The 15470-nt window shown below is 30.4% G+C and overlaps 1 protein-coding gene across 2 annotated transcripts; it reads left to right on the forward strand.

Annotated features, from left to right (window-relative positions):
* Positions 1-2925: 2925 nt before the first annotated feature.
* ana3 (rotatin homolog anastral spindle 3) lies at positions 2926-12693 on the forward strand. 2 transcript variants are annotated; one of them, XM_069112694.1, is made up of 30 exons: positions 2926-3129; positions 3191-3543; positions 3622-3806; positions 3964-4137; positions 4216-4367; positions 4480-4738; positions 4826-4984; positions 5068-5172; positions 5234-5755; positions 5835-6055; positions 6147-6384; positions 6460-6669; positions 6760-6966; positions 7084-7257; positions 7336-7471; positions 7534-7758; positions 7850-8111; positions 8215-8390; positions 8466-8708; positions 8776-8999; positions 9084-9377; positions 9462-9702; positions 9805-9973; positions 10056-10252; positions 10328-11061; positions 11241-11445; positions 11552-11763; positions 11832-11972; positions 12074-12203; positions 12277-12693. In XM_069112694.1, the coding sequence occupies exons 2-30, from the start codon at positions 3414-3416 to the stop codon at positions 12543-12545; spliced, it is 6594 nt and encodes a 2197-aa protein (XP_068968795.1). In that variant the 5' UTR covers positions 2926-3129; positions 3191-3413; the 3' UTR covers positions 12546-12693. The 2 variants fall into 2 exon arrangements, with proteins under 2 accessions (XP_068968795.1, XP_068968796.1); XM_069112695.1 differs by lacking the exon at positions 2926-3129 and having other exon boundaries at positions 3250-3543; positions 11555-11763.
* Positions 12694-15470: the final 2777 nt, after the last annotated feature.

Consider the following 15470-nt stretch of genomic DNA (forward strand, 5'->3'; position numbering starts at 1 on the left):
TAGACCAAAAGTCATTTTTTACGAAGATCGAATTTATACAACAAAACAAAAAAGAAGAAGAAGAAGAAGAAAGTGACCAAAGTTTAATTACGGTTGCGTTTCTTTGAGCAAGAGCAATGGAGACGCGGTGGAGAGAAGATGCACGTTTCGTTCGACGCGTACCGCCGCAGGAATTTCGAGGAAAACCTTAATACGCAATCCTTAACGAGAAATTAGACATCGATACACGTGTATACTTGGCTGGCGCATCGTCGTGAAACGATGTAATCGATTCACTACGATTTGATGCAGACGTGCACTAAAAAATACAATCTCACGCCTCAGCTCGTTTCGATTCGATCAATCACCTGTTCCGACGTTTACGAGCTTTACCGTGTCGTCGTATCCTTTGTTATAAGTTTAGCTGCTCTTAAGTTTCGTACACTTCTATTGGCATCGAGAAGTTCTCTATATAAAATCGAATTTTCGGAGTTTAACTTCTTTCGTGCCACGCAACAACATCAACACGTCGATAGAAATGTTTGTAAACCGATAAAGTATATCTCGCGGTCTGGATATATACGTATATTTAATCTTTCTTCGATGTACGTTTAAGTTTCTTAATTTAACGGTGATTTAACGTGGTTACTTACGATTTAATAGACCATTAATGTATCCCGCAAATAATAACACCATAGTACAGCTCGTAAAATCGATTTAAATTTCGATTGCGTAAAATTTTCATGTCATTGATATTGGTGATCGCGCGATTCTTTTCTCTTTTTCTTTTCTTTCTCTGCTTATTGCACGGCTGATATACTTAGAACAACGGAACTCTGAAAGCAATAAAATTTGTATTCGTTTTATCGATCGCTTGAACTTGTAATGTCCTATTGATTTATGAAATAGCGAACGACCCGGTAGATCAACGATCTCATACATACAGGTGTTCTTAACCGTACTAATATATGCGTACATTTTTGTAACTATTGTATGTATTGCAGCGTAAGAAGCAAAGAAATCGGTCGTTGTTTATTCAAATCAATTGTAACGATGTAAGCAACGTTAACCGAATCGACAATTTCGAACGAGTACATTTTTTTTTCCTTCTTACTTTTACGCCGCTAATATGATCTTGTGCAAGGTGTCTAGTACTCGTATCATAAAAGATATATAATTAAAATTTAAGTATTGTAAACTAATATATATATATATATTATGTGACTCTCCCTCTTTTACTTACATTCTGTATATTTAACGTATTATTTGCCAGAATCTTGTAAAGGATGCATCGTTTCTGTAAAAGGAAAAGGAATAAAAGTAAATAAAAGTTCATTTTTATTTTATAAGTTGTAAGTTACATATATATATATACAGGGTGGTTGGTAACTGGTGGTACAAGCGGAAAGGGAGTGATTCTACGCGAAAAAAGAAGTCGAAAATATAGAATAAAAATTTTTCGTTTGAGGCTTTGTTTTCGAGAAAATCCACTTTGAATTTTCGCTCGGTACGCCTGCACTTTATCGCGTCTCGTTATAACGGATCTCACTGTAGATCGTTGTCTCGATGGAAAAATTAAAAAAAAAATTTTTATTCTATATTTTCGACTTCTTTTTTCACGTGGAATCACCACCTTTCCACTTGTACCACCAGTTACCAACCACCCTGTATATATGTCGCGTGAATTCCAAAGAACTAGATGCATTTTTACCTGTAGAAATTAATTTCGCATAAAACCTGGGAACGTGGTACACGTGTTTGTAGGGAGAAGATAATCCACGATTTTGCTTTAACATCTTCTCCGTGTCAGACACCTGCATAGACTTCTTATCAAAAATGTACAGCGTTTGTTTCACGCGAGAAAACAATTTATATAAGTTCGCGCTAAACCGAGCGACTCGTACGAGCGCCAGATTGAACAGGAGCGTAAAGAAAAACGGAAGAAAAGGAAGTTTCGAGACCGAAAAGAGAGAGTGAGACGCTCCCGAGACGATTACCAACGATTCGATGGTTAGTTTTAATCCTTTTTGTACGTTTATATGCAGTTAAATGACGTGTACATAATTATCTAAATCAGTGTTGTGAGATTAATGCGATTGTAATACCTACACACCGACCCCATTAGTGGAAGGCATGTGCTTCGAATTATTATCCTTGAAATTTCGTGAGGTGATTAAAAGGTCCTTTCGAAACGTCGTTGTTGTCTTGATGTCGTCGACTTGAGACAAACCAATTTCCATTGTTCTTACTAAGTAATTTCGCATTTAAAAGAAAATGATAAAGTAAAAACTCTTGTTTAGGATAAAGAAACTGCGTTTACTTTCGAATCGATGGCATTAGGACTATCTTTTTATTAACTTTCTATTAATACCGAATTCCTCCAATTAATTTTATTCTTATTGCTATAAAAAATATCTGAAGTCTTTCTTTTACCTCTTTCGCCAGTTTCCCGTCTGAAGAACAAAATGAATTACTTTCAATTTTACTTTCTTTAGTGCCATCTATATATTACGTATCCATAGTTCATAATTGAAAGTCACGAATGGCAATAAACAGGAAATGATTGAACCTGACAGGGAATGTATCGTTACATGTTGAATAAAGGAAGACAAATAAAGAAATCGGCAAATCTCTAAACAGAAATGAATCAACGATTCATTTTGTAATGAAAAGATACAACAGTGGCGACAATACCGTGAACCAGCTGCTACAGATGCAAAGAAAGAAATTAACAGCATGAGATGAAAAATCTGTGCTCTGCGAGGTAAAAAAGATGTTCCTATATTTAGAGTTTAATAAAAAGCTATACGCACAAATTATATCGCATAAATGTATTATTACATACATTACTGTCTTTCATCTGCATTTGCGTGAAACTTTTATGCCAAAATATTACATGTGATTACAGTAACTGTATATATATATATATATATGATTTATAGGATATAGTTTGGAGGGGTCCCTTTTCAGGATGCTAAGCTCAAAAAATCTCAGTGAAGATTCTAAATAGAAACGCCCTTAAGGAAATCATGGAACATGGGCTTGCTTCTTCCCTGGTGAAGTCGTATTATATCGTGTTGATACTGCATCAAATTCGATTGAACAAATATTTCGTTGATTTGCGCGTGCGCGGGAAATTTAAATAATAAGGTATATAGATGAGCATACGTTTAAGTTACACTTCAGTTTATCTTCATACTTTCACCGGTAGATGGCATATAATCATAAATGAACTAAAGTCGCATTTCCATTGATACGTTGGAAACTATAATACAAAATAAACATGAAAGCTTTTAATCGAATATTTCGACAATTTCGCACTTAATAAAAATATAATTTTTATTGCGTTTATGTATTACATGGAAAATATAAATTTATACATAGATTTAGATAGAATGTAGCCTTTCATAAAAATGTAGCCAGAGTTACCCATAATGCTCACGATATTTGGCGGTGAAATATTCAAAATAATTGGAACAGTTAACCTAAAACGTGACAGTTCAATATGTGTTAAGCAGATGTCAAACATGAGCGGAATATCAGCGGCACACGTTAGAAAATTAAGTAAATATAAATACTTTACCAATTTTTTATTATATGGTATAGCGAAGCAAAAGATGGGCATAAAATTTATCTTTCCAGGTCATAATATCGAGGAAATTCGATTGAGAGCACTAGATAATATTATTTCAAAATACAATCTTGGTTTTGGTTGCGATTGCGATGCTGTAAGAAAAGAATTAATAACAAAGTTATTTAACTGGTTTTCATTTGAAGCCTTCTCAGAGACACAGAAGGTTTTAGATTTATTACTTCGTTTAGTAAAGGTACTTAAAAATTTAGTTTCATTCATTCATTCATTAATCAATGATTCAAATACTAACAAACGATAATTGCACTTCTAATAATTTAGAAATTATAATATGTCACAATAAAAATTATATTTAAAAACTTATAATTGCATATTATTATATATTTTGTAAGACAGATGATAGAAGTCACTTAAATACATTTGGTAAATTAAGACTTCAAAATGAACTTCAGGAATTAAGAAGGAAATTAGGTTCAGAATGGTATGAAAAATTAAATGAAATTGAAGAAGCTGTTCTTTGTTCAGATAAGTTACAAACAATATCATCAAACTCAAAAACTATAAAGGTTCTTATATCTATTTTTAATTTTAACTATATTTGTAAGAATATTGAAACAAATTTGTCATTCAAATTTCTTTTTAAGGATCCTGGCTGTCCAACATTAGGATTTATCGATTACGACAGACATAGAACACGTATAAAAGATTATGAATGTAATGGAAATAACAAAATACATAGAAAAGGAGATCATAATTTATCTCAAAGTGGGCTTACTACTGCCTCTGCTTTGAACAGGTAAATATCCTAAATATGTTTTTCGCAGTATGATAATTATATATGTGTAATCTTTTTATTTTGTTTTATATGAAATTTCTTATATTTTTTGTCTAATACATATAATTTATAGTACAGTACCATTTGACTTAACATTACAATGTGGAGATGGAACCCCGATATCTAAAGCTACTGAAGGTGGTATTAAATGGTTAATCATGCCATGGCAACCTTTAGTCACTTCAGATAGAGGTGTCTTAGCAGCAGTTGAAGAAGCCCTAAATAATAGCTTAGATGCAAATCTTATATTACATACATGTCAATTTATAACAAACGTGATGATGCAGGATTTTCCAGCAGAAGTTTTTCTTCAAAGACCAGCAATTGTTTTTGTGAATATTTAAGCTTTTCATTAAAGTGTTATGATATTGTATTGATATTTAATAATTAGTATTTAATAATACAATATTAAATTTCAGATATTACATAATCTTTTGGAATCTAGTGCAAATATCACAAATGCCAATTTTAGGAATATAATACCAATGGTATTGAAAACACTCCACAAATTAACACGATCTTTAAGATTACGAATCTATTATTATTGTGAACCGTGTATTGCAAATAAAAAACAAAAAGTAAATAAATACAGTTTAAATTTAATACTTAATTATAATACTCGAGTATAGCATAATATATTGATAAAGAATACATTTTTCAGTTATTGGCAGAAAAATTAAGCAATAATGTTTATTCTCCTTCTGAAACAAGAGATAGTCCTGATGGAGGATTTCCAGAAGTTAATTATCAAGCATATCAATCTACTGTAAGTATTTAAATACTTTATAAACATTTATGTACCTACTAATGTTTTGTATATTATTTAGGGAACAAGCGAAAGAAGTCAAAGCGTATCAGATAACATTGATGATTCTATTTTACAATTACAACAAATGCTTATACCAATCTTTTGCATTGAAACTTTAAAACGTGTTATATCTCAATTGAGTATTTCTACTAATTCAACACTTATATTAAGAAGTACTAAGTATGTAACAGACGTAATATATGAACTGGTACAAGTACTCATCATAAGCGTCATGCCAAATGTTTGGCTTTGCAATGATGATATTGCTTTAAAAGTAATTGAAGATATGAAAGTATTATTTGGCATGCTAGGAGAAGTCTTAGAATATTTTGGAAATTATAGCACAATAGATGATTTTAGAATAACGTATTTACACCTTATAAGTATTACAATGAAACTTTTAAGCCACATAGTTCCTCTAGAAATAGCGGATGTTATCTTCCCTAAATCACTTAAAACATCAATATGTGTAGCTATAATGGATGCTGCTATTTATTTTTTATACCCAAAACTACACTCTATATTACAAGAATATGGCCGTGTATGTAATTTCTAGCTTTCTTTTAACTAATTAAAGAAAATCTAATTAATCTAATAATTTATTGTTGTACACTTAACAGCAATTTCAAGGTAGCGATGAAATTATATATATTAAAACATTCGACGAAACAAGACTGATAACAAAGTCGATACAAGCAACTATATACATAATAAAAAATACACCTAATTCATCTCATTCGGAAGTTTTAAAAATGTTGTATGCTTCAAAATTAAGTTTACCTTATCACAAAAATTTTGGTATTATTAAGAAAACTATCGAATTTTTACAAAATATGAATAGGTATATTCTTTTTGTGAATTATATGAATTTGGAAATGTTATTGTTGTTAAAACAACTTAATTATTGCGATATAATTTATTTAACGTTTAAGGTATTCTCCAAGTAATGAAGACCAAACATTAGCTACAAAATTAATATTAAGTTTATTAGCAAATGCAGATACTGATATACAATATGTCACATATTTTGAATGTCATACTTTAGTTAAAAGTATTTTAGGAGTAGAATATAACAAAGAAAAGTTATCATGGGAAAATCTGGCATTTTTATTTGAATTATCTGTGTTAATTGAAATCATATCCTATGGTGTAACACACGATGACAAAAGGGTAAGATGAAATCTTATGAGTAAATTTAGCTTAAATGATATACAATCTGCAAACAATTATTTATGTTTTTGTTAGATCAAGGAAATGTCCGAAGAAATATTAGTTTACATATTAAAAGGAAGATTACAGATGGGAGAAAATGGATGGTTAAAATCTCTAGAAGCCATAATACAAGTATTGCCTTTTTTACAATGTCATGCTCATCCTTCCTCAACCTTAGGTCAATGTGTAACAAAAATCTTTGATCCTGATGTTTCTACTAATATACAATTGCCATATATCGAGGTAATATGTTATAATTTATTATTGGAAAAGTACATTTCTTATATTCATAAGTCTTAAAATAGTTTGAAAAAATACATATTTATTTTAAAGGTTTTGAAAGGTAATTTAAGGTTCTTATTTTCGTCGGATGAGGATATTAGATACGAAGCCGTTTGTAGATTGATTTGGCTTCTTGGAAAAGAAAAGGATTCAGTTAAAAAATTACCACGATTATCATCCCTACACGATTTACCTCTTAGCTCACTTTGTATATTTGATCGTCAAAGGGTTTTTAAAAGATCTGAAGGCAGTTATCAGGTTACATATTTTATTACATTTCATAATTATTTAAAAATTTAAATTAAAAAATTATTCCACGCATTGTAAATTTTATATATGGTCAATACAGAAATAATACAGTCAATGTTTTTACAGAGGAGTAATTTATTATCTGTACTTGAAATGCTAAATGAGCCGAATGTCGATCCTAAAATACGTAAATCAGCATTAGTACAAATTAGCGTTATGCTTACAGATTCTTCTTTACACAAGTTATTTATTACTGAAAATGGATTATCGTTGATCTTGAACATATTTAACAGTGCTCTAGTAAGATTGTATAATATCTATGCTATATAATTCCTTAAATAGTCTTTCTCATTCTACCTAAATGACATCATTTTTTAGGTTGAAAAAGAATATGTTAATTATCCAGATTCTGTCATTCCTATAATTACTATACTAAAACTACTAGCATCCTCTGAATGTTCTATACGTCAAGATCTGTCCATTCGTATTAATGTTTTGTCAAATATAACCAGAAGTAAGTGCAACAAAAAATTCAAAATAAATTTTATTACTATATTACTAAAAAATATTTTTTAGGTCTTTTTCTATTTCCAAATAATGAATGTATTAAAACTGATGGTTCACAATTATTATGCTTATTACTTTATAATGAATACATTATGAGATTGAGTGAAAAATATACAGAAAATTATAATCAACTGAATATTTCTTTGCCTTATATTATTGTATCTAAAATGAAATTACCATTTCTTTGTAAATCGCATTGGAAAATAAGTAGACATAGACGATCAGATATGTCTGGTAAATTATAGACTTAATTAAACATTTTAAATATATTGATCGTTTATATCTTAAAGTTCAATATTATTAGTCTGTAATTCTTATTTTCTAGTTCTTCATGGCAATGACTCACTGGTATTAACATTTATCAGACAATATTGGATATGGGAATGGAATGGTGGTATAAATGTACTTTGGAAACATTTTAATGATCTTCATGATTCTAATATATCAAAAAAACTAAAAATTCTAGAAAATGAATTTTTAGTCTTACGTCTTAGTTTTCCTCATTATAGCTGTCAACAACAACTGTACAATATACAAAATTCAACTACCCATGACTCAGTTTCATGTGCACTCGATTATCTTACAATGTAATCACTATTTGTAATACTTTTATAATGACCATTTATTTTTTGTAAAGAATTGTTATTAATTCGCTAGTAATTTTTTTTTTTTTTTTTTTTTTTTTTTTAGGCATATAAAACTTTATAAAATGGAAAAATGTGAGGAAATAAAAGACATAAGCCTATTACCATGGGAACAAACGTTTGAACGATTTTTACTTTCACAACCCGCAAGTAAAGAGGATTGTGATTTATTTGTTGAAGTTTTAAATTTTCTACAGTTTTATATCAATATTACAAAAGATGGTAAAATTTAAATAATTAATAGAATTTATGTATCATTTGAAACACAGTGAAAATATTTGTATTGTGTTACATTAGGAAAGTATAAATGGACTAATAAAATAATGACAAATATAACTAAATCTCTAACCGAATTATTAAAAAGCTCGGAATTAGATAATCAAAACGTACATCAATCTATATTGAAGTTAGCTGGCACATGTTCAGCCATAGGACAATCAGAAAAATCTACTTTAGAAGACCAAGACGTTTGGCTACACTTTATTGAATTAATTGTCTCCACTTTATGTTTAGGAGACCAACAACATTTTTATAATTTAGGTAAATTTCTTTTTTCCACGATATTATATCTTTATCATTTAAATTAAAATAAATCAATTCTTTACAGCTTACCTTGATTGGCTGTTAACATGTTTAACATATTTAATTGGAAAGTGTCATTGGACAAATTGCAAAAATTTATTAATATCATTAGGAAATACATTAATCGAACTCATTATATCCTTCCATGGAGCTGGAACAATAAGCTTTATGGGCTTATCTATAACCAGAAATTCTATTATATGTCTCAATCATTTGTTATATCAAATGCAAATAAACTTCAATAAAAACGTAAGTATAAATAAAAGTTTAACTTAATTAAATATTTCTATTTATAATGATACTATTAACGGTATATGGTATAAATATTACTAGATTTTTGTACAATTTTGGTATGAAGAAGATCGTATGTTGAATTGGTTACCTATGTTGTGGCAAAATCGAGATCCTTTGGTTCGTGCTTCTGCTTTACAATTATTAGCAGGTCTAATGAGTAATTTACATACAGCTTCTCAATTATTGAATTCTATAGCACTAGCGCCAAGCGAATTATGTCAGGCATTACTTCAATGCATTATCAGTAGAGAAGAGTCATGCATTGTTAGGGAACAAGCATGTTGTGCACTTAGCAGTTTAATAAAAAATTGCAATTCTATCATTTTTCAATATGTAAGTAAATATTATATCTTTCTATTACGGTAAAAGTAAATTCTAAATATGATTCTTTATTTACTATTATACCCACTTATGTAGATGGATTCTTTGAAAGCAAATGCTATTTTAATATATATAGAACAAAACAACACTTATTATGAAATAAGTGTACTATGTTCTAATATTTATATGTCTACTTCTTTGGACTGTGATCATATGAATAATCAAGAGCAAGAAACTGGGAAAGTCCCATCTATTCATAGCATGCAGTCAGGTTGTACATCATTAGTACCACGTGCAATCTCACATCTGTATAATTGTCACGATGAATTACAACCTCGTATGTGTACTTTTTTAACACTTTTTTAACTACTGTTTAAACAATTGAAAATAATTTATAAATTAAATTGTATGACTGTAAATATTAATTAATATTTTTTAGTTTCTGTCAAAGAATCAACAACTACAGAGATGGACAATTATTTACAATTGGTAGCAACACCATCATTGATATCAGCTGTTTGTAGATTACTAAATAATTTAATACTTATAGGAAAACAAGAAGTTGTTCATCAAATTTATGAACATTCTATTGACAAATATTTAATTGGGTAATTAAACTAGTTATATATATGTATATCTGTGTCTGGAAAGATTTTAAGATTTTTCTAATATATACTTCAAATTTTGTAGATGCATCAATGAAATACCTAAAGATGTTGAAAGTAAAAGGAATTTAACACATTATTGTGACATATTGGAAATGTATATCAGCATTTGTAGAGTTTTAACAAACTGTATTACAAACAGTAATGAATATTCTCTTGTAGCTAGCTTTTCAGTTGACTCACTTTACATGTTATTTTGTTTTTTAAATGATGATTTATATTGTAAGTTAAAAAAGAACAGATTCATTTGTGTATGTATGCAGTAAGTTTTATATAAATTAAATAATGTTTACGCAGGTAATAACACATCGCAATTGATCTCTGTGCGAAATAAACTCTGGACCGAAATTTTCAATTTTATAGCCATACTTTCGTTAACAGAAAATCAACATTTTGAAACAATACAGACCGCTTTAGAATTGCGTGGACCAGAAGCTGTACTTTCATCTATCTGTATTGCAATGAAGGATTCTAATCCAGAACTTCGCATCAGTGCTATAGGCTGTCTCGCGTTTCTACTGTCTCAAGAAATTGAAAAAGATTCTTCAGGAAAAAGTAGCATCTCATTACAATCAATAATGGATACTCCTTTAACTCGATTGTCAAATGACAATAAAAACAATGTAAAAGAAATTACATCTGATGTTAATACATTTTCTCTACAAAGTACCAATATGCATTCAACAAAATCAAATGGAAATAAAGATCCTCCTTTAATTTCCGAAAAACCAGCAGATTATGAAGTTGAAGGAAACGAAATTGCTATGAGCAAAGAACTTTGTAATATTTTATTGCACTTATTTATAGCTCATAATTACAATCGATCGAAGAAGAATAAGAAATTGAACGAGGACAAGGATTTGATCATAAGCGCACTTACTAATTTGTTATGTGTATCAAACACAGCTAAACAGGTTGCATTGGAAGAAAATTTACCGGACACAATTTTAATGATATTGAAAGAATCGTATGTGAGATTAAATTTACAACCTTTCGAACTTTTCAAAAATCAGATTGACCGTGAAAAGAAGGTAATTAGATAAAGTAGATCTTTAAAAAAGTATTTTTTAATTTATATTATTGCTACAGTGATCAGCTAAGAGATATCTCAATCTCGAAAAAAAAACAAATATTATTCATACACGTGACGGAATTCCCAACATCGGTCTTAGAGATTGTAACAAAAAGTTTTCCTCATGTTTTTCTACAGATTCATCCGTTACTACGCGACATGAATGCTATTTTAGTATTATTAATGAATTTCATGTACGGCAGTACAGAAGTTAAAGTAGCTCTAACGAAAGCAGGACTAGCAGATGTATTACACAAACTATGGGCTTGGATAGCATTAAATAAAACAGTTTCAACCACCGCTTTGAAATTACTAGCAACCTATACTACAAAATGTACTACAGGTATCGTTAAAATTGAAATATACACTTACTGCTAAATGCTAAATATTAAACGAGTAAAAATTATTTGTTGAATATCTTATGCTACTTTAATAATTTAATTTTTCAGCAGCGCAATCTTTGACGTTAACGACTATTTTGCCAGGGACAGGACTTAGAAAAACTCCTAATACTCTCGCCCTTATACATGTTATTATACAATTAGTTTGCAAAGAAATAGACAAAGCTGGTCAACTCTTTGATAATCATAAATTACACTTTGCATTTCATGTTTTGAGAAATGCAATACACGTTCATGAATGTAGAGTATCAATTTCAAAGGTAATTTGATATTTTTTGATGATATGAATCTCCAAAGCAACGTTTATTTATTAATACAAATTTCGTAGAGTAATCTCCTACAATTTTTTACAAAAATACATCCAATTACCACGAAACGGACAAAACCATGGCCACTCGTTGAATTATATTGCTTAGAGTTCTTAATTGACTTTACTTATTACGAAGAGGGCCAGATATGTGTTCCAAAGGTAAAATGGACTTCTTAACTTATTTCTTTAATTTTTTATTCTTCAATATCCAAAAAATATTTTTATGCTTTTCCATGTGTGTATACTAATCATTTCCTCAGGCTGTTGACGGCTTGGATGTTTTGTTACAATTGTCAAAATACTCTTCATCATCTAATAGAATTCTTGCAATTTCCATATTGCGAAATCTCGCGTTTAACATGACCAACCGACCACGATTACTTAGTTCAGGTAAATTAAGATACGCATACTTTCATATCACGTTACATATTTAAACGATTTTAACATAATACGAAAATTTTAGTGGATTTTATTAATGTTCTACATGACATATTTAAAAATGGTTCCCTCGTCGAAATTAGAATAGCAGGGTCTATGTTATGGTCTCTAATATCCAATAATCAGAAAGGAAAATTAATTGTACGAAGTGCTGGCTTTTCACAGAGTATACAAGAAGCATTAGGTAGGATTACACTATTAAATATAGATGATAAGAAAGAAGAAGAGGACTTATTTAAAATGCTACAATATATATTAAAAATTCTTAGTCCAGTGGATACTAAAGCTGATTAAGATCAGTGATGAGAGAAAATAATTAAATACAAGTAATTGTACATAGGAATTGAAGTATTACTTTACATTATGTGAATAATATTTTATTAACGAAATTTGTAATATTTTTTATAGAAATAGCAGGAGGGTATATGTAATATGAATTTATACAATTTTTATACATATTACTATTATAGATATATTTTCATCGTTGTATTTTTATGACTAACAATACGATATTTTGTAACATATTGAATAATAAAAATTATTTAATAAATAAAGAATAATATTGTTCACAAGTTCAATTACTAAGATCACGTACAGCAATATGCTGTATATAGATGTTAAATTACAACGGTCCCCCAATTTACGTGAGTCTTCTTTTTACGGTGTAAATTATAACATAATTTACGTGATAGATTTTATACGCGATCTTAATTTACGCGGCCAGAAAATGCATTTTCCTAGAAATTTTAAAAGTAACAAGTGTATAGAGTAACTTATTCGGCGATATTGAAACACGTCAATACCGCATGTGATAAAGATAAAAGTACATTACGTTGTGCTAGTCATCATATATGTGTACATGTTTTTCCTTTTGTACAGACAGACTTTATTTACGCGATTTTCATTCGCGTAAAACGAATCTACATGGAACGGATACTCCGCGTATATTGAGGGACGAGTGTATAAATTAATTGATATGACTTTGTGTAAATCAGGTTATTTCATGCTACCGACAATATCTATTTCTCGAGTTTCATTTGCGCGTTTCCAATGATTGAAGATAATGTGGCTTAATTCCTATGATGATATCATTTCGTATTATGCGTTAATTAAATAAAATGTGACATTCAGAAGTCAAATAAGAAATAAATTGTCAATATTTACGGAATACTGGAGAATTGCCTACGTTAAAATGAATTTCGTTTGCAAACATTTAGCCTGATGATCATCGCCAGTATTTCCGAAGCGAAGTAACAACATGAAATTTTGTTCGAAAAAAGAAAGATCTATAACGATAAATATATATTGTTTACTAGAATCCTATTGATAATCTTAAACTCAAATATATTCCATCAATTACGAAACTTAGATTATTAAGTAATATCTCGAACAGATAGGTGTAATGATCCATTACTCACGCATAAATTATAGTTTTTGCACGTTTGTGCGTCATGACAAGCAGAAGAAAAGAGAGGATAAGACAACAGGAATAAAAAATCATGTAGATCTTTTCATAAACATCTCCTGTATGATTTAGATTTCAATGCGGAACTCTTACATGCACATAATGTCTTACTTCCGTCTCACGCAAATTGTTCGAAATATAAATACAGGAAATCGCTTACGTAATGCTTAAAAAAAATTTATCTTCAAAGACAAAAATATTTGAAGTAAAATAAACTAAAGCAATTAATAAAACATCTGTTCCAAAATGGTACGCGCATGTCTTAGTTCTTTCTTATGTAGACCGTTAAAAATAAAGATACAAGAAATCGTTTATGCAATGCTTGAAAAAAGTTAGGTTGAACGCAGAAGTATTTTAAAAGAGATAAATTTAAAGAATTTATAAGACATCTGTTGCAAAAGCGCTTCATGAATGTTGTAACAGCTTAACGGCATCATAGAATAACGATCCTCACCTGTTATATCAGAGAGTAATGCGACGTGGAATAACATCTGAAAATTAATATTTTACGTTGAGAAGTTGACTGATTAATCCGTTCGAAGAAATATCTCGAAAATTCATCGGAAGAACTTACTAATCGATATAACCTCCTCGTAGATGTTACTATGTTACCTCGAAATGTAAAGCGAGGATTGGATAACCTATCGTTAATAATCGAAAAGGTTCAATTCCGCTATTGACTTTCTCTTTCCAGAACAAATATTTACGGAGGCAAGTTTCTGATATCTTTAGTATCCTAAGAAATAATTAATCCCACATACGACATTTTAAAAGGTATATTTATTTACATACAAAACGCCTCTCGTTTAAGGCATCAAAATAACAAGCTAAGGTTCTCGCAAAATCGTTAGGACATTACATCATATTGTAAACGTTCAACGCGTTTACATCAGACTGTCGTGACTTTGATATACAACGCTTCAAGTACAGGATGGACTGCGATTCACTGTAGAAGCGAGACGATATGAGAAAACTCCGCAGTTTAAAATAAATCAAAATCGTAAAATAAGTTCTTATCGTACGAAGCTTTAATTATAAATATTATTACATAACAAGTATTATTAAAAATATATATTTCAGAAACATGATACTTGGTACAACGAAGACTTGTAACCGATTACTTCAATTTGTTTCGAACCGTATAACTTCCCACTCCATGCTCTCTTATTACTTTTATTACTATCTTACCCTACTTAAGATTTTTAAATGTCCAGTTCGTCAGCTAAACGCGCGTCATATTAACTTTCATATTAACGAAACTCCTATCGTTTAAATAAGAGATCGTAAGTAAAAGTTGTGCAAATTGTCCGACGAACAAACGAGTTCGGATAAATAGAGTTCCAGTATCCTGTACATTGATAAAACGGTCGGTGATAAAAAAAAAAAGATAGGACGTTCCTCCGAAGCTTCGATTGCCATTCGACCGACGGATCATCGATCGATGGATCGTTAATTGGCCATTATTTGGTTGCATGGATTGGCCACTTTCTAGGACATGGAGCTGCCCTCCCCGCGTTCGTTGCACGCACGGAGGAACGGATTTAATGAAAGGTGGTGCTGTGGCGTCCGTGCGCGTTCAGCATTGTGTTCCAGCACGGCTGGTCACGTGACCGTCAAATGGATTTGCGTCAATGGTGACCTCCGCGTTCGCGTATCTGCCGCTCCGCGCCCCGCTGTTCCGCATACCCCATGGGCCTCACCAAGAGACCCGTGGGACCAGCGTGCACGACCGCCAGAGATGAGGTAAGAAAGCG

The sequence above is a fragment of the Bombus flavifrons genome, chromosome 5 (assembly GCF_040668555.2).
Source record: "Bombus flavifrons isolate JBK064 chromosome 5, iyBomFlav1_principal, whole genome shotgun sequence".
In the NCBI taxonomy this organism is placed as follows: Eukaryota; Metazoa; Arthropoda; class Insecta; order Hymenoptera; family Apidae; genus Bombus; species Bombus flavifrons.